The sequence below is a fragment of the Thalassophryne amazonica genome, chromosome 8, assembly GCF_902500255.1.
Source record: "Thalassophryne amazonica chromosome 8, fThaAma1.1, whole genome shotgun sequence".
Lineage (NCBI taxonomy): Eukaryota > Metazoa > Chordata > Actinopteri > Batrachoidiformes > Batrachoididae > Thalassophryne > Thalassophryne amazonica.
This window is the reverse complement of record NC_047110.1, coordinates 49,046,295-49,066,752: the sequence shown is the minus strand read 5'-3', so window position 1 is coordinate 49,066,752 and position 20,458 is coordinate 49,046,295. Positions and strand designations below refer to the sequence as shown.

General features: G+C 42.0%; 1 protein-coding gene across 2 annotated transcripts in view; it reads right to left on the bottom strand.

The window, feature by feature from the left end:
• Positions 1 to 1,347: 1,347 nt before the first annotated feature.
• dhtkd1 (dehydrogenase E1 and transketolase domain containing 1) overlaps positions 1,348 to 20,458 on the bottom strand; it is a 72,920-nt gene continuing 53,809 nt past the window's right edge. The window contains exons 12-17 of one of the 2 annotated variants that reach the window (XM_034176159.1): positions 16,447 to 16,553; positions 14,136 to 14,300; positions 13,967 to 14,049; positions 13,136 to 13,305; positions 4,657 to 4,742; positions 1,348 to 4,553 (exon numbers count right to left, since the gene is read on the bottom strand). In XM_034176159.1, coding sequence (XP_034032050.1) covers positions 4,452 to 4,553; positions 4,657 to 4,742; positions 13,136 to 13,305; positions 13,967 to 14,049; positions 14,136 to 14,300; positions 16,447 to 16,553 — 713 coding nt within the window. In that variant the 3' untranslated portion in view covers positions 1,348 to 4,451. The remainder of the gene's footprint in view (positions 4,554 to 4,656; positions 4,743 to 13,135; positions 13,306 to 13,966; positions 14,050 to 14,135; positions 14,301 to 16,446; positions 16,554 to 20,458) is intronic. The other variant, XM_034176160.1, reaches the window with a different exon arrangement.

Sequence of the window (20,458 nt, the reverse complement as noted above, 5' to 3'; positions counted from 1 at the left end):
ACTACAATAGTACAGTTCTACGTACTGTTCTCATTCACAGATTTCCAGATGTTTTGAAGACGAGTGTTTAAACAAAATGAATCTAGAATTACTGATGAAGTTTCACAAAACTATCGAGTTCTGCTTTGATCTGGTCATTATAATTTAAATTAAACAAGCTTATTTTACAAAAGCCATCTATTTCCTTACAGAGATATGTATAATTAAATTCATTTATGTAGCTCCAAACCACAACATAAATTATCCCAAAGTGCTTCACAAGGTTAAGGTCAAACCTTACATATGCAGAGTTACACAATTATACACAAAAGTAAAAAAAAAAAAAAAAAAATTAAAAGAATTTATTTGGAAACATTTTAACTGAATATTCCAACTTGGTATTTTTATACCAGTCCTTCAGTCATTCAGATTTTAGGATTTCACTCACCATTAAGGGCCCCGTCACGCGGAGTACATAGTGGTCTAATTGGGCATGAAGCAGGAATGAAATGTAAACATATAGAAATGTAAAATCGTAGCTGCCTCCAATGCCTCGTACACCTGTTGCTACAACTATTTGCGCACACCAGCGGCTGAAAGACAGAGTGTGCGCTCTGAGAGCCCGTCGAACCTTCTCGTGGCAGGTGTCGACCAAATTCCAGCTCCGTGAACACATGGTGTGCTGGGGGGCACTTGCATGAGCTGCTGATATGCGGATGTACAGATGGTGTGTTGGTGTGTGCACTGGACTGACAGGGGGTGTGTCCACCGACAGCTGCAAGTGTCGAGATCTCTGGTTCTGAATGTCACAGCTGCAGAACACGTACCGTGTTTTGACGGACATGCACGTGTGCTTGCTGTCCTCACATGGACATACATAAAAACATATACTGCTGTTGCAGTGGGCTGCAGTGAACAAGCGCATGCCACGCACATTGACAGGCTACCCCAGGTGAAACGGACCATCAGATCATAACATGCAGCGGGTGATCTGAATGTCACATCACCCATGTGAGCTCTGTTCCACATGACGCGGTGTCTGTCCTGCGGCGCGCCGTCCATAAGACACGCGTCAGGCCGGACATGCCACCAGCAGATGTGGACATGGTAAGAGCACACTGCTTCTCATTCATGCCATTTCATGACTGTACGTCTGTGAACATGGGTCATCTACAGAGGAACAGACGGATCATACTTGTATTGCCCACTTGATAAGAGGGATTCAATAAAATGTGGTGTTTTTATATGGTGTGTGGTTTAATTTTGTTTTAAATATGTCCATGTCCTTCTTGATATCAGGCATTTTCCTGCAGCTTTTACAGGACAGTGATGGTAGCTCAGTGGTAAAGTTTCTGGCTGGCAATCAGAGCTTTTGGAAATTTCAGGTTCGAATCCTGTGGGTGGCATGTATTTTTTTTTTTATTTCACGCTGCTGCTCGCAGTGTATTCCTGCGAGCACGAAACCGTCGCAGCCGCATCGTTCATGCCTGCCCAGTGGCTCAATGTTTCCGTGGTTCGCTCATATGAGCTGTTCTGCCGTGATTCACCCTGATTTGTACTTATGCGTACTATGTGTGAAGGGGCCCTAAACGATGATATGGCTCAAGTGGGTCTTAGTCCAAAGTGGTGCAACGTAATATCATCAATATCTTCTTAACCCAAGACAGCACTCAAAATTAAATATTCTGCTTCACAATGGTAACAGATGTAAACTGTAGTTCAGCATCACTTAATATTTAAATGAATAGATCAAAATATATTTAACAGTGGCCAAAATACTCATAATCTCATATTAATTCCAGAAAAAATCTTAAATAATTTACTGATAATTACTTAACAGAAAAGTGAGATTATGTAAATTTCAAATCTTCACAAAGGACAAGTAGCTGACAGACCTAACACAAGTTGGACAGTCCCTGGTAGTTGACATTCAGCTTGAATTCACATTAGGCTCCATAAAAAAACATTAGTTTATCATCCCTGCCCGCATGCCGAAATTGGCCCGCATCAATTTTTTATTTCTTGGCAAATGTCATTAATGGCGGTACAGGTGGTGCAAGAACCAGCCTGTGCCACAGGTGGTGAGTATGCTTTGCCCAACAGTGGCCAAAGTTTACTGAGCCAGGCCTGGAACTTGCGGCTTGTTGTCATTGACAACCACAGTCAGTTGCTCCGTCTCACTCACACACAGTATGCATGTTTATCACGCTACTAGCATGCAGTACAATGACTGTATTCAGGATGGAAACAAAATTTATTTAAGAAATATCTGATATTTTCAGTTCCTCACTTGGCATGCAGGTGCCGTATGTGTCATTTTTCAGGTTTCAAATGACGTATGTAACTGTTTCTAAGACGAAACAAAAAAATTCATCCTCCCTCACTACTTTGTTCTGATATCAAGGATGATAAACTAATGTTTTTTTTTTTAGAGGTTTTTTCCCCTCTCACCATTGTGACAGGCATGATGTATGACATGGGCAAATAAACAAGCACACCTTGAAGCAAACACGGACAATCCAGGTTTTACATTCAATTACGAGTACATGAAGACCCGGGCCCGGTGTCATAAAGCAAGTCTAATCTTTTAGTCTACTAAGCTTACTTAGTCGGCTAAGGTTAGTCACCCAACATTAGCAGTCTAATTTCCATTTCACATCAATGGCTAAATTTGTAGATTAGCTGTCTAACGTCAGTTGACGAGTTTTACGGGCATAAGCGGCCTTGCCAGTAGCGTTGCCAAGAAGCGCCTCCAACGTGTTACAGTTTTGTTTCCTTCCAGGTTGGTCATCTGCTACAAACATGGGCGAATCCGCTGCACCAGAGGAGAAGTGGTCCTGGCCTCGGTGTCCGTAAACATCTCCAATGGATTATTCCAGTCCTGGAAAAAAAACAGCTCCCACTCCAAGGATCTCCTTTCTTCCTGCTCCATCAAGCGGTGGTACATGATAGCCGCCATTTTTTGAGGCAAACCTCCTCTAAGCCAGGCTAAAAACTTTAGTCAACTAAGAGCTTTGTGCAATGACTAATGTCAAAAGATTAGTCGACTGAGTGAGTTTAGATGACTACACAAGATTAGACTGCTTTATAAAACCGGGCCCCATATTTGATTATACAAGTACAAACAGCTAAAAGTTTACCCTTCAGCAAACTGGACGTTTCGCTTCAGAAGTCTGAAAAAGTCACTTGGATAAGTGGTGAAATATTTTGAAAACCCAACAAGATGTCCAGTTGCTGTAACCTTGTACACACAGATGTATTCACTGTAACACATCCTTTGTTGTTTTTTTTGGTTCATTTTAAAAACCATACATTATGTGATGGTCTCATGTGTCTGCCATGCAGCAGGTCTGCAACTGGGAAGCACTAATAGTTGCTGAAATGTAAATTTTGTTTTCTGCTGTTGTTGGGTTTTAAGGCACAAACACACTTCACTATGTGTAGTACAACTGTATCTGTTTACACATTTAGAGATTTACAGGGGATCACAGGATATTTTTTTTTTTTTGAGGTGATCTCACCCTAACCTTTCTGACATGTTTACTCCTGTGCAGCATGGCGACATAATGGTGCTCAAACTTGACATGACAGTAAGGGTGTAATTATTAACATATGAATGGAAAACCTATTTTAATGTAACAGAGTCCTGAATTGATCTATGAAACAGTCAATGGCTCAGTTTTAATATTGTAAATCAGTTAAGCTTGTTTCATTGCTACTTCCACGCCTCCAAATGCTCATAAAAGTTAAAAGGTCATCACGTGGCTCTCATCAGACTTCTCACAGGAACATTTAACGTTGCAAGGTAAAAACAAAATCAACATATCTACTAGTGGTGGCCATTACAACAAATAAATGTACCCATATGAACTTAATGTTCCTCATACCAGGTCAGAACAGTAAAGTTATGCCATTTATGCTATGCAAACAACAGTTGGCTTGTTCTTATGGCCTTCTGTTACCGTGTACTTTCTGCGACTGTATGTGGTGCTGCCCCCAAGTGGTAACCAAAAGGTGAGCAGACACAGCATCAATGTGCTGCAGCACACCAGGCAAAAATCTGAAGAAGATCCGCATTTTTTTGTTATTTTTAAATTATTATTAAATATGTATGTGAAGGTGACCGACACCACTTTTGGCTTATTGTAACTTATCGTGGATAATGAATGTCTACATTAAACAAAGAATTTTATCAGATTGCATCTAAGTGAAATGAATCATTCCATAAGAATAGTTTTAAAAAAGTATGGTTCCTGAAATGTAGTAATTTGTTATGAAAACTTTCAACCATTTTTGTTTTGTTGTCACAGAGCCACATATTTTCTTCTTCTCTGTATTTTCGTGTCTTCTCATGTGGTTATCTTGCTTCTGCTGTTACTCTGCACCTGCAGCTGATCTAGGTGCTCCAACTTAGTCTGGCTAATGTTGGCCAATGCACATAAAGAACACCTGAAACTAACACGTCTGAGCCTTTATGAGAAGGTAGCAGTGAGAATGGCCTCTTGCTGTTGGTGATGGAGAGTCCCGATGCCAACAGCAGGAGCAGGAAGGGCAGGACGGCTGACTAACCGAAGCTGTGTGAGATCGGAGACAGATCTGTTAAGTGTATTGTCAACAATTTCTTCACCGCTACATTTCATAACATGGAAGTCCTTATTTTACTTGAACTTTGTGTACCTTGCAGGCCAGCTGTTTCTCAAACCTGGGAGCAACAAAAGACCAGGGACCCATGTTTTGTGGTTCCTCCTGGCTCCAGATAAACTCTGTGTGGTAACATCAAAAAGACACCATGATTAACTGTTTTTCATAATGAATTCACACAAAATATATCTGCAGGATTTTAACCAAACTAAAAGTCTGACCTTCAGAGGACTGACAACAAATGAAGTAAAAAATATACAGAAACTGATCCAGCCATAGATGACGGCATGAAACAGAAATGAACTGGAGAAGAAGGTCAAGAGGACAACACTCCTCCCTTCAGTCAAACCCTGGTAAAAGTCCAGCACAGAGGAAGAACACACAGAGGTGGAAGTGGCTGATGTGATACACGCGGGTGGGAAAGATACACTCAAGGAAATCCAAGACTTTAAAACAGAGAGAAAAACTGAGTTTACGTCATTTAAAGAAGAAATAAATCGGCATTAGAGACATTCATCACAAACAGAAAAAGAGACAACACACCCCCCAGAGCTAGACCCTGCTGCCTGGTTCTGGTCCACCAAAGCCCTCGACTTTCACTGCCACACATGGGACAGCGCACCCGACACCAGCGGGTCCCCCTGCAGGTGGTGAGCCCACAGTGTGGAGATCAATCAATCAATCAACTTTTTTCTTGTATAGCGCCAAATCACAACAAACAGTTGCCCCAAGGCGCTCGAGATGGAAGGTCCACATTGCCTTTCCGGGCTGTGCCCAACTGAGCTCCGTGGTAAGTCACCGGGTGCTCGCTGACGGGCCCTCCCTCCAGGTGGGGCTCCAGACGGGGGCCCCAGGCTTCCTCCGGGCTGGGTCACATTTCTTCTGCCTCGTTCTGTCATCATGTCTGAGACTGAATTGAGCCAAAAGGCAAAGCTCTCGACCTACTGGTCAATCTTTGTTCCTACTCTCACCTGTTGTCATGAGGGTTGGGTCATGACCGAAAGAACTAGATCATGGGTACAAGTGGCTGAAATGGGCTTCCTTAGGAGGGTGGCTGGTGTTTCCCTTACAGATAGGGTGAGAAGCTCAGTCATCCATGAGCAGCTTGGAGTAGAGCCTCTGCTCCTTCGCGCTGAAAGGAGCCAGCTGAAGTGGTTCGGGCATCTGATAAGGATGCCTCCTGGGCGCCTTTCCAGGGAGGTGTTCCAGGCACATCCATCTGGGAGGAGACCCTGTGGAAGACCCAGGACTACGTGGAGAGCTTATATCTCCACCACTGGCCTGGGAACACCTCAGCATCCCCCACTCAGTGGTGGTCAATGTGGCCTGGGAAAGGGAAGTCTGGGGTCCCGTGCTGGAGCTGTTGCCCCATGACCTGATCCCGGGTAAGCGATTGAAGATGAGATGAGATAACAACACAAAGAGAATTAAAGGAGCTGAAGAGAGAATCGAAGCAATATAAAGCTGGAAAATGGAGCTATCACTTTAACACCAGAGGATGTGGCAACCGATGGAACATCCATACTTTCAGCCTGACAGAGACTGGAGAGCAGTGCCATCTCAGTTTATCAAACAGCTCCTGAAAAAAGAGCTTGTTTTGACCTGTTTAGACCGACAAACACAGTGAACACACCGAATTTAACGTTGAAATCGGATTCTGACAACTCCCCATCATCTATCATGGCGAACTTTCTTCAGTAAACAACAAAGGAAAAGGTACTGAAAGCAGCCTGGAAAAGAAAATTCCAATACCAGTGCCAGCTGCTGTCATTTGACCACTACACTCAAGTAATACAGGAAAGGAATGAAGACGCAGTTTTAAAAATTAAAACTCTGAAAAAAGAAAGGGATTTAATTCCAGATACTCCTGTCAAAAATCAGAATCCACTGGGAAACCAGACTGCAGCTGCACAAAACCCACAAGAGGCTGCAAACGATTTGAAGATTTAGTGAAGTGTGTCTGTGACAGGGATGGAAGAGCGACTCCAGAGAGCACAGCTACTGCAGTGTGAGCTAAACAAAAGCTGCAAGAACTACTAAAGAAATAATGGACACCATGTCTGTGAATTTATCTATTTAAAAAAATGTTCATGTATTCCTCCCCTGACTTGTTGAAAGAAAACTGGCTGTAAAAGTGATGATTTGCATTTTAAAAATCCTTATAATTAGCTTGTCTTTTTACTTAAAGGGCTCTGAGCCCTGAGGGGACTGAGCCCTGAGGAAGGTCTGTCGACCGAAAGCTTGGCCTTTAAATAAATATATAAAGGATTTAAGTGTGCAGACATTTTTTCTTTTATAGTTTTCGTTTATGTTTGGCACCTTTTAATCGTGAGTGCGGTGTAATTTGTTTATATATACTTAAAGGGCTCTGAAAGTGGAGGGTTTGCTTATAAAAATGACTATATTTGCAAAGGAAAATAACAGTGTGTCACCGGACAAGAGTGATGCAACTTAAAGGACGTCTCACCTTTTTTTAACGTCCCAGTTAGTACGACAACGTAAAAGTACTCATGATTGTAAGTGTCTCTGCACACGTGCTAGTAATTAGTGATTTCTGATATATTTTATTCCTCTCACACTAAGCGTTAGAAGGTGCATTTCCGGAAAACGTTTCACTCGGCAATTCTCTGCATTTTTCAGCGTGTGATGCACTTAAGAAAAACAGAAACATCTCAATGAGTGACAGACAAACCTGCTCCATCCAAAAACGAAGCTTCTGAGCTGCTGTTCGAACGTGATGGCTCAGATTTACAGACAGCAAACGACCCACTTCAGCCCGAAACTCTTAACTTTTTCAGTGTGTCAGATTTTGGAACCTAAAGTGACATGCTGTTTGTGTGGATGCTGGTTACTGAAGCTATGTACATGGACGCGGGACATCTCACACTGTTTTTAACAGACTGCCTGGACACAGAGATGGATTTGTTACATTGGAAAAAGTTACAATACATTATTTCCAGGAGTTCATGATCACTAATGTACGTGCCACAATCGAGCGAGCGAGAGTGAGAGAGGCAGAGCTGCAGCTGGCGATCTCACACGCGTTTCTTTCATCGTGTGAAGTTTACATCTGGAAATTAATCCACAATGACGGTGAGTGTGACATATTCCCCTTTTGTGTTTTGTGGCTAGATTTCTTTTGCTTTCTTTTTTTTTTTTTTTACTGTGAGTGTAAATTTGGAGCTGGAATGTGTGTGTATATGTGTGCCTGCAAAGCTCGCTCTGTGTGCGCGCGCTGTGCAACTGACGAGATACTCGTTTTCCCCCGGCAGAAGATGTATTTTTTTTTAGATTTTATTGATATCAACACACATAATTAATCATGCACAAAACTGATCCCGGAGCAGAGATGGACAGGCTGCGTTGATGGCTCATGGCCATGCAGGTGCACATCGACCTTCTTAGAGCCACAGCTTTTACCGTGACTCCATCAAAATTAACAGTTTTCACTTAAAAATGAGTCATCATAACATGACATCACACTTATGTCAATTTTGGAATTGATCTGTGCCTCCGTTCTTAATGTTATCAGCTGCATTACACTGAAGTGGATGCTGGGACGCTTCTAGTTGCGAAGTCACTTGTCAGAAACACCCGAGTACTCATAAGTATTTTGTTTTCGGACATCTCCGTAGCTGTTTGTTGTGAATGCCGTATACTTTGAAACCGGTCATGGAAGTGCACAAAGTAATCCTGACAGATCATCAGCTGGCCATTAACAGCCGAAATCTAAATTGTGATTTTGGTGCGACATGTCCTTTAAGATACTGCATAGGACACATGTTGCTCCAAATCGTCTCTCCAAATATAGAAAGGATGTTTCTCCATTTTTCCTTAAATGTAGGATGGCAATTTGTAATCTTACTCACTGTTTATGGTCTTGTGTAAAAATACAGAAATATTGGAAAGATGTCTCATTTGAGATGTAAAAAGCTTCTGAAGAAGGAGCTTGAACTTGACACTGTCTCCCTTCTTCTAGGTCTTCCCAGTGGCCGGGTAACTGATGTATATCAGGAAAAACAAAAAACAACTGTATAATATTATGACATTTTGTGCCAGCAAAAATATTCTTCAGAACTGAATTTCAGATAAAACCCTCAATTGAGGGATGGTATAGAACAATAATGGAATATATGGAATAATGTAATAGATGCCTCCCGAGTGAGGTCACTTGGGAGGAGCTCGGAGTTGAGCCGCTGCTCCTCCACGTCGAAAGGAGTCAGTTGAGGTGGCTCGGGCATCTTTTCCGGATGCCCCCTGGACGCCTCGCTGGAGAGGTGTTCCGGGCACGTCCCACTGAGAGGAGGCCCCGGGGAAGACCTAGGACACACTGGAGGGACTACATCTCTCAGCTGGCTTGGGAACGCCTTGGGGTTCTCCCAGAGGAGCTGGGGGAGGTGTGTGTGGATCGGGAGGTCTGGGCGGCTTTGCTTGAGCTGCTGCCCCCGCGACCCGACTCCGGATAAAGCGGAAGAAAATGGATGGATGAATGTAACAGATGCATTAACGACGACGGCCCTTGCACATGTAACATAACAGGCCTACATGCATGTGGGAGATTTTTGTCAGTTTGTAATTGCTCTCTGCCACATTTGTCTGTTACAGCAGAAATGTTTTGAAACTCAGTATTTGAAGCATGTATTAGTAGGGTCTGACTCTTGTGAAACATTGCTTCATTTCACTTTGTTTGTAGAGCAGAATCTGGCTCTTATGAAGCATTGCTTCATTTCACTTTTCTTTCAGCAGCGAGCAATGTCAGATCAGTTTCATTAAGTGTCAAAGCCATAAAGCCGTTAAATCTTCCATTATGAATAGTCTGCACCGTTTGGTTGTAGTGATTCAATGAAAAATTGTTGAGTTAGCCTCAACCTTATTTGCAATAAAGGAGGTCACTTGATTACACCATAAAAAATGAGTTAGTTCGGTTGACTTAGCATACCACCAGAGGGCGCTCGTGTACCACCACAGTTTGAGAACGATGCATAGATTATGCACGTTTACCTGTTCAAGACCAGACGACTCTCTGCACTTAAATAGTCCAACTCTTGCTGTCTGTTTATACTCCTTGTTGAGGATAAAACATCCAGTTTGTTCTTGTCACTGTAGTAAGCAACAAAAGGTGAAAATTTTTTTAACTTGTGACGGCAGGAGCCATGGCAGTGTGCAACAAGCGAATTATGTCAGAAGCTTGTTGATGGCAACCAAATGTGTCTGGTCGAGGTACAGCTTGCTATGAGACATTTAACCAAATATTACTGGGGATGTATGCATATATTTGAGCCTGTATGCATAATTTTGACCCTGTGTGGATTAGAGAAGATCCAAAATAAATTCACCCTTGTGCTGTATGCTGTATAGCCATTCCACTCTGGCAAAAGAACAGTTCAAAGACATCATTAACTTCTAACCATAACTGTATTTTGCCTCTGTACACCATCCCAATGGATTTGAAATGAAACAATCAACATGTGCCTGCAGTGTAGACTTTCAGCTTTAATACAATAAAACAGATCAAATCCAGCCTCAAGTCTCCCATGTGCTTTCTGAATTGAAATTTTACATCATCTTTGCAAGAAAATCTTTCACTGTTCCACTTGACCACGAAGTTATACAACTGTTTATACAATAGATAAAAGCTGAACGTTCCACAAAAGTCTATGAGACAGTCTATGACAGCTGTCTTGGAGGTTTTCCTCATTAGTCTTCCACCATACAGTGGTTACCATATAGCGGTTACTAAGACACTAAGATGAGGAGTATCACTTGCATTCTGAGGAAGTGTCAGCTACAACATTTTGGCCATGTGATCTGTTTCTCTGTGCATGATCCACGATGCAGGTGCCTCAGTGTTTAGAACCCCAGTAGTATCCCAAGAGGACACCCATGATTCACCTGATGACAGCAGATACTGTAGATGGTTATTTTAGAGATGTGGGAATGGATGAGTTGTCTGCCTGGATGGTTGCCATTCAGGATCCGTGGTGGTTCCATGGTGTTGTGGATGTGGCATTTCCATTTCCTGCATGCTTACAGACATGACTTGACCATACAGTCTATATTTATGGACAAATTATGTAAATCAAGTTTAAAATCAAATCAAATCAATTTTATTTATATAGCGCCAAATCACAACAAACAGTTGCCCCAAGGCGCTTTATATTGTAAGGCAAAGCCATACAATAATTACGGAAAAACCCCAACGGTCAAAACGACCCCCTGTGAGCAAGCACTTGGTGACAGTGGGAAGGAAAAACTCCCTTTTAACAGGAAGAAACCTCCAGCAGAACCAGGCTCAGGGAGGGGCAGTCTTCTGCTGGGACTGGTTGGGGCTGAGGGAGAGAACCAGGAAAAAGACATGCTGTGGAGGGGAGCAGAGATCAATCACTAATGATTAAATGCAGAGTGGTGCATACAGAGCAAAAAGAGAAAGAAACACTCAGTGCATCATGGGAACCCCCCAGCAGTCTAAGTCTATAGCAGCATAACTAAGGGATGGTTTAGGGTCACCTGATCCAGCCCTAACTATAAGCTTTAGCAAAAAGGAAAGTTTTAAGCCTAATCTTAAAAGTAGAGAGGGTGTCTGTCTCTCTGATCTGAATTGGGAGCTGGTTCCACAGGAGAGGAGCCTGAAAGCTGAAGGCTCTGCCTCCCATTCTACTCTTACAAACCCTAGGAACTACAAGTAAGTCTACAGTCTGAGAGCGAAGCGCTCTATTGGGGTGATATGGTACTATGAGGTCCCTAAGATAAGATGGGACCTGATTATTCAAAACCTTATAAGTAAGAAGAAGAATTTTAAATTCTATTCTAGAATTAACAGGAAGCCAATGAAGAGAGGCCAATATGGGTGAGATATGCTCTCTCCTTCTAGTCCCTGTCAGTACTCTAGCTGCAGCATTTTGAATTAACTGAAGGCTTTTCAGGGAACTTTTAGGACAACCTGATAATAATGAATTACAATAGTCCAGTCTAGAGGAAATAAATGCATGAATTAGTTTTTCAGCATCACTCTAAGACAAGACCTTTCTAATTTTAGAGATATTGTGCAAATGCAAAAAAGCAGTCCTACATATTTGTTTAATATGCGCATTGAATGACATATCCTGATCAAAAATGACTCCAAGATTTCTCACAGTATTACTAGAGGTCAGGGTAATGCCATCCAGAGTAAGGATCTGGTTAGACACCATGTTTCTAAGATTTGTGGGGCCAAGTACAATAACTTCAGTTTTATCTGAGTTTAAAAGCAGGAAATTAGAGGTCATCCATGTCTTTATGTCTGTAAGACAATCCTGCAGTTTAGCTAATTGGTGTGTCCCCTCTGGCTTCATGGATAGATAAAGCTGGGTATCATCTGTGTAACAATGAAAATTTAAGCAATGCCGTCTAATAATACTGCCTAAGGGAAACATGTATAAAGTGAATAAAATTGGCCCTAGCACAGAACCTTGTGGAACTCCATAATTAACCTTAGTCTGTGAAGAAGATTCCCCATTTACATGAACAAATTGTAATCTATTAGATAAATATGATTCAAACCACCGCAACGCAGTGCCTTTAATACCTATGGCATGCTCTAATCTCTGTAATAAAATTTTATGGTCAACAGTATCAAAAGCAGCACTGAGGTCTAACAGAACAAGCACTTAATCAAGACTCTGAAATACTGAATATTACTTTTCCAATTATTTATGGCACCTGAAAATAGAAGGATTATGTATAGAATTGGCTGAAACTCAAATGGTTACAGTGGCATTCTTTTCCAACCCCTTGAATTAAAGCTGAATCTCTGCGCAAAAGCACATCTTAACTGTTATTTTAACTCCACTGTGGTGGTGTAGAGGCAAAATTACAAAAAAACCCATAAAACTGACACTGTCTAAATACCAACTGATCAATGCAGATTTTGGTTTAGAAAAACCAACAAAAACAGAGACTGAATAAATAAATAAATAAAAATCCAGTGATTAATTGACAACGAAAATATCAGCAGCCCTACTGCAAATCAAATATGTATTTTGCTAATATTTAGGCCTGCGATAGACTGGCATCCTGTCCAGGGTGTACCCTGCGTCATGCCCCATGGCTGCTGGAATAGGCTCCAGCCCCCCATGACCCTTAATTGTTGTAAGCGGATATAGAAAATATATGTATGGATCTATTTATTTATTTGTACTGAATAGTAGATACATCGGGTCATATGAAATCAGATGTGGCAAAGTGCAGTGAGTAGTGACATTCAGGTCCATGGCAGTGCATCTGGAAAGTATTTACAGCACTTCATTTTTTCCACATTTTGTTATGTTACAGCCTTATTCCAAAATGAAGTAAATTCATTTTTTCCCTCAAAATTCTACTCAGGTGAAAAACAAGAGATGTTTACAACATGAGAGTGTTCCTTAGCTTTAGATGTGTGATCGTTAATATTGTCATAATCAAGTCACCTTACTTTGTAAACAGGTAGTAAAAACCTGCACAAAACAGAAAAACATCTGAAAATGCAGGGCCACGCTACCTTTGGCACTGGGGTATTTTTTGAGCTCCTGCTGCAGTGCCTCCAGTGGGAAGGGACACAATTCCTCCACGCGAATGAGTGCAGTGTTTTGATTGGCTGCTGAAGCCTCCTTCTGCTTCAGCAGGGCATAGTAATGTTTCCCTGAGCACAGCACCACCTTCTGGACACTGCTTGGAAAAAGAAAGAGGCTCTGCGTAAGGTTTAGAAGGTCAGCTTTCAGAAGAATTACAGTGTCTTACAAGTCATAAAATATGAAATATGAAAAAATGTTTATGAGACTTCTTGAAAATGTACAACAGTCAAAGCAACAGACAGAAGTTTCACTGTGCACAGTTTCTCCAACTAAAGCCAGAGAGGTCTGTAACTCCTTCAGAGTTTTCTGGGTGAATTGGTGGATTCCCTCACTAATCTACACAGCCAATCAGTGTTTGAGAACAGCCTACTCTAGACAGGTCTATCATACTGGCTGTATTTCTTACTGACTGATTTATGTGAAGTCCAAGATGTACAGTACACAGTGACTGGTAAATGTTCATGTGTTCAATCTCTGACTTATCTAATAAATAATAAAATAAAATCTGGCAGTAAAAGTGATGTTCTGCATTAAAAGTAATACTAATATTTAGTTTGTCAAATTAGATATGGGCTCTGAAATAGAGGTACTACACATGAGAATGTTTGCAATTCTCAAATGGTTAATGGGATTTTTAAAAAAATTCCTTTTAATTATAGTTGCAAAATCAGAGAAATTGCATCATTTTCAAAATTTTTACAGCCTTGGCTGTAAGTCTACAGATTTTTATGACCATCATCGTGTGGTGAATTCTGCACCTTTCTGCTGAGACAGAGGAGTCACCTATCACCGGTCTGAAAAATGTTCCTGGTGCCAGCTCAGGCAGAGTGGACACTGCCCCCTGGAGGGAGAAATCATTATTGGACCATTAAAAAGAGGCAGTAAACAGTAAAAGTGTTTCTTCTTTATAATAATTACAATGCTTACAGAAAACCTCAGCAACGTCTTGGGTCCGACCACTATGAGGGGTTTGCGGTAGTTCCGGATCATCTGTCTCCTCAGCAAGTGGAAGTACTGAGCCGGAGTGGTGGGGTTGACCACGGCCATGTTCACATTATCACCATCTACACCCTCCTCTTTACTGTCGCACATCTAACAGGCACAAGAAAAACCAGAAGGCAATCATTTACTATTCAGGCAAATGTGCAACAACAATGCATAAACCAGGCATAAAACAGCAAATGTGATCAGATTTCCAACTTGTAACTCTGCAACAAAAATTTGTAACATCTTGTAGTGTACAGCCAAACTGACATCACCGAATTTCAGAAAAGAATATCTCACCTGATATATTAATGTGAGACTCTGCTGTTCAAGAGCCAATTATGATAGAATAAACTGCTTTTAAATGGCTTCACAATACTGACAGATGGTTTTTAAAAACTTGGTGTTAGATCAGGTTTCAATTGCTTTAAAAGTTTTCTACACAAAGAATAGAGTTTTAAAGCACTGCCAAATGGTTTTAAAACCATTAACTGCTTTTAAACAGATCCATGCTGTTTAAGTCAGCTAAATTTGATATTCACCACGAAGTATAAAGATGCTTCTCGAATGGCCATGTCTGTCTGTCTTTCTGCAGTGATAACACCAAAATGCAATAAGCCATTTCAATAAAATTTTATGTATAAACTCAGTAGACGGTCCTCTCCCAACACAGGTCCTTACCAGATCGTTGGTCAAGGGTTAGCGCCAAATCAGAAGTCATCAACTACTGTCCATAGCAATATCTTCTAAACTCAAAGAGTAATTTCAGTTCACTTTGGTGGATAAATGAGAAATGAAATGCATTTCAACAGCATTTTTTCCATCTGATGTAGATGTGCAAACCACTTTGCAACAATGCCTCATCTTCTCACTCTCTTGTGCGCACGCACGCACGTGTGCGCACACACAGCCACGCGCACGTGCGCACACACACATCAGTATGGTGCCATGCAAGGCGCGCTACACACCGAAAGAAATTTGGAGATTAAGGACAATGTGCAAAGTTTGAGGCAGACTTGCACAGAGCATTCTTTAGTCACACACCAGCATCTTAAACCTCTGGACCATCACATAGCAGCACAGGTCATGTAAAGGTCAGATCTGAGATTATTATCTTAAATACATTAATGGCCATAACTCAGGAATTAGATGAGACACTGAAATATGGCTTTCTGCAAAGATGTATGCTCTTCTGGGGCTAGCAAATGTACCAGAGCTTTGGCATAAATGACATCATCTGAAGACAAATGGAGTTGAAATATTAGCTGGTGGCAACAAGACACTGCAATAGTCTGGATGTCTTGTTGTCTGTGTAACATGTTGTTTTTACATCAATGTCTACTAGTTTGACTACCCCGTATCTGGAATAACAACACTCGAACATGGCAAATACAGTACTAAAGCACTTTGAACACAGCTTCTTCCCATAGAGCAGATAGTTCCATGAAGTTAGACTACCAGTATGTCAACCTGGGTTTAATTTCTGTTCATGTTACCTATCTATGTCCTTGCAGAAGACACTTCATCTGCATTGTCCTAGTCCACCCAGCTGTAAATGGGTAGTGGCTTTGGCTGAAGGAGGACCTTATGGCTGACTAGCGTCCTGTCTTAATGGGAATCGTTGACCCTCACCTGCTTCACAATGTGGAAACCAGGAAAAGGCACCGGCACCACTAAACCTCAGGGTTTGTACTGTTTATTTCTTTCTATCTGATGTTTCATCTGCTGATTTTGTTTAAAAAGTTCAAGAACACTTGTACAGTGCGATGTGATGGTCTACAGCAGAGGTCTCAAACTGATTCCAGAAAGGGCAGAGAGGTGCAGGTTTTCTTTGCAACCATCCACTCCACTAGGTGATTTCACTGATTAACTGATTCCATCTGCTCAAAGTGATGTTAATCAGCTACCATGCAAGGCACTTAGCTGCTCAAGATGAGCAGCTAAGTGCCTTGCATGGTAGCATGCTGCCACTGATGGGTGAATTTGAGGCCATGAACAGGTGAACGGCAACATTGTAAACTGCTTTGAATCTCTATTTCAGATGAAGAATCACGATAAAAATTCAGTCCATTTATTGTATTTACTAACTGATATTCCCTTCAGAACTTTTTTTTTTTTTTTTGCTTTAGTTTTGCTCTGTGCCACGTTTTGCAGACAGGAAAGCTCAAATGAACAAACAAAAGCCCTTCTTTTATACATCCAAGACGATCTTGTTGAGTCATGAAGTTGTAGCATGCCATGCGTGTCCATGCACCTGCAGGAAGCGCTCCATACGGCAGGAAGAGTGTTCAGGTCCTGCTCCATCATAGCCATGAGGCAACAGGATCACCAGCCCAGACTGCAGCAGCCATTTAGCCTCACCTTGAAACAAAGCAGGCATTGTGGTACAGTTAGGACGAAGATAATCTTATTGTGGAAAAGCCTCACTGCACACATAGTCCAACATACATACAGATCTGGCAACTTGCTTCTGACGGAGTGTTTGTTGCTGTGACCCCACTCTGAACTTCACACGGTTGTATACGCTTCTTTTATTTCTGTTTAGCACTCTTCTGGTTATTAACTATATCTACTCTGAACGTTATTTAACAACAGTCCTGTTGTGATTCGCTAGCGGTTAGCATTCGCTAGCTAGGTCGACACCTCCCCTCTCCGTTGTTACTTTTTATAGCTGTTTCTTTTCTACCTGTTTAATACTTCTGTTAGTTTTTCAGTGTAACTGCTGTGAATTTTAATTCATTTATCTGCATCTGTGTGAGCCTTAGGAGTGGTTAGCTTATCCATTATTGGTTAGCTCGTGTTTGCTTGGCTACATTTTTGAATTTCTTAGTGCACAAAGTACACTACTTATACTTTACACCCTCCGTAAATCCTGCGTGATGTTGGAAGATAGAGTGGCTCTCTTAGAGAGCCGTGTCTGTAAGTTAGAGCAGCTTCTTAGCGTAGTGGAGCTAGATGTTACGGGCACTCCAGATGAGGTTAGTGTTGGGCCGGCTAGCGAGCCCATTAGCATCGGCTTAGAAACGCCGGCTGTGGAGGATGGCTTTCGAACTGTGGCTAGGCGGAGGAAGCCCCGTAGGGCTTGGTGCCCGGTTGTGGCACCCCGATCACACTCGCCAGTGCGAACTGTGAATTGGTTCTCCCCCTTGGATTTGCCAGATGTGAATTCTCTGAGCCCACGAGTGACTTCCACTCCTGTCTCCAGGCCGAAACACCGGACTTTAGTGATAGAGGATTCTATCACCCGCAAAGTCAGGTTACAGACGTCGGCTGACGTTAAATGTATTCCTGGGGCCAGAGCTCCCGACATTGCATCTCATCTTAGGGTGCTGACGCTGCAGAAGGGAAGACAGACGAAGAAACATGACATGAGATATAGTCACCTAGTTATTCCCGTTGGCACCAATGATATCAGGATGAAGCACTGAGAGGTCATAAAAATGGACATAGAGAGGACTTGTGACCTTGCCAGAAAGATGTGTCGGCATCGATTAATAGTCTCTGGTCCCCTCCCCTCCCGGGGTACTGATGAGGCATTTAGCAGGCTGACATCATTAAATAGGTGGCTGGCACAGTTTTGTAGACAGCAAGGCTTTAGCTTTATTGATAACTGGCCTTCGTTCTGGGGCCACTGTGGCTTGCTGATGCCGGACAGCCTCCACCCTACTGGGGAAGGTGCCGCCATCTTGTCTGCGAGAGCTCTACAGGGAGGGTAACATTAGGAATCTACAGAAGGCCACAAAACAGGTGATTAGAGACCCTGCAAGGCTTATGGCAAATGTGGATGTGGAATCTATTAGCTTAGTGGGAAATTTAGTGCAGAAAATCCACTATGGTGATAGTGCAGTTTATTTGCTAGGGAGGGAATTTCAACAAGTTGAGACTGTGGTCTGCTTCCGTAGTCGTGTCCATAAAAATCATAGAGGGATATGCTTTCCAAACTTAATACCCATTACTATATTGGATGATGCTGAAATTGAGGATGGCCCAGTGGTTGTTCCAGCAATAGCAAAGATTTCGTGTCTGCTACCTACAACGCGCGTGGAATGTCTTAAACCCAAACCTACTTCTAGGCATCTTATATACGCTACTCTGGAACCACCCCTAAACCCAAACAATTCAACTGTCAACACCACTGAGGTCCTTAGAGTGGGTCTCATTAACATAAGATCACTGTCCTCAAAATCATTGTTGATCAATGATCTAATTATTGATCATCACTTAGATATGATTGGGCTATGTGAAACCTGGCTTAAACCTACAGCTGTCCTCCCCTTAAATGAGGCCTGCCCACCAGCATATACATTTAGTCATGTCCCTCGTGATGCGAAGCAAGGCGGGGGTGTTGTAGATAACATTCTGATCATTGGTGACTTTAACATTCATATAAATAAGCCTTCTGATCCCCTCTGCAAATCATTTATGGAAATTGTGGATGCATTAGGATTTCGGCAATGCATTCGGGATTCGACGCACATGAGTGGAAATACCCTGGATCTGGTTCTCGCACGTGGTATTGCTGTCACGAATATTGACATCATGCCTCTTACATCAGTGGTGTCTGATCACTCACTTATTAAGTTTACAGTTTCGCTGCCGTGTTTAGTGGAACAACAACCTTATATATCTTTACGCCGATGCATCAACTCCTCAACTAAGACTGAACTCGAAGCTAGACTGCCTGATGTCTTAGCTTCACATGTGACAAACACCCAGTCAGTAGACAGACTTGTGGATAGTTTAAACTCAGTGCTCAAAACTACACTCGACATGATTGCACCACCTGTGTTAAAACTGTGCTCCCCCAAATCACAGTCACCTTGGTTCAACGATTATCTGCGTGACCTCAAGCATAAAGCAAGAGGTCTAGAACGGAAATGGCGTCGTTCAAAATTAGAAGTATTTCACCTTGCGTGGCGTGATGCTATCTTAGACTATAAGCATGCATTATTGGCTACAAAGCGGACTTACTACTCTGATTTGATCAACAAAAACAAGCATAACTCAAAGTTCTTGTTCGACAGGGTGGCAACACTTTTGCATGGACAACCACCTGTAGTTCGCTCTCCTTTTACAGCACAAGATTTCCTGGATTACTTTGGGAAGAAAGGTTAAACATATCCCGGCATGCCATAATCCAGCCACTACACCCTGCAATTGATGTGGGCGCCACTACTGAGGTATTACCTAGATTTACAGAATTTGACAGTATCTCACTAGGCATGCTAATAAAACTCGTAATGTCAACAAAAAGCACAACCTGTTTATTTGATCCTATACCAACAAAACTGTTTAAGGACCTGTAGCCCACTCTTGGGCCGAGTGTGCTGGAAATTATTAATATTTCTTTAACTTCTGGATCTGTTCCTAAATGTTTCAAATCTGCAGTGATTAAACCATTACTTAAGAAACCTAATCTTGACCCTAGTGTATTGACAAACTATCAGTCGATATCAAATCTATCATTTTTCTCTAAAATTCTGGAAAAAGTGGTGTCACGGCAGCTCGTAGACTATCTTACTGAGAATAATCTCTTTGAGCCACTGCAGTCTGCTTTTAGAAAATATCATTCCACAGAGACGGCTCTCACTAAAGTGGTGAATGATCTTCTGCTTACAATGGATTCGGACACCACTACGGTTCTGTTGCTGTTAGATCTCAGTTCTGCATTTGATACAGTGGATCATCATATTCTACTTGATAGGCTGGAAAATCATTTTGGGATTACTGGGAGTGCCCTTGCATGGCTGACGTCATACTTGACCAGTCGTTCTCACTGTGTTTTGTACAGTAACACTACCTCTAACCTTAGTGACATGAAATTTGGAGTTCCACAGGGGTCTGTCTTAGGCCCCCTGCTTTTCTCCCTTTATATTGCACCCCTTGGGCACATACTGCAGCATTTTGGGATTACCTTTCACTGTTATGCAGATGATACTCAGTTATATATGCCGATAACTGCTGGTAATCTCGTTCACATAAAATCCTTAGAAGATTGCCTTGCAGCAGTGAGAAGTTGGATGTCTAGAAACTTCCTACTTTTAAACTCTGATAAGACTGAAATGATGGTTCTTGGTCCAGTGAGACATCGGCATCAATTTGACCAGTTAACACTCAGACTCGGCTCGTGTGTCATACATCACACTGACAAAGTGAGGAACCTTGAGGTAATTTTTGATCCTTCGTTGTCCTTTGGCCTCCACATTAGAAATATTACTAGGACTGCTTTCTTCCACCTGCGAAATATAGCGAAGATTCGTCCCATC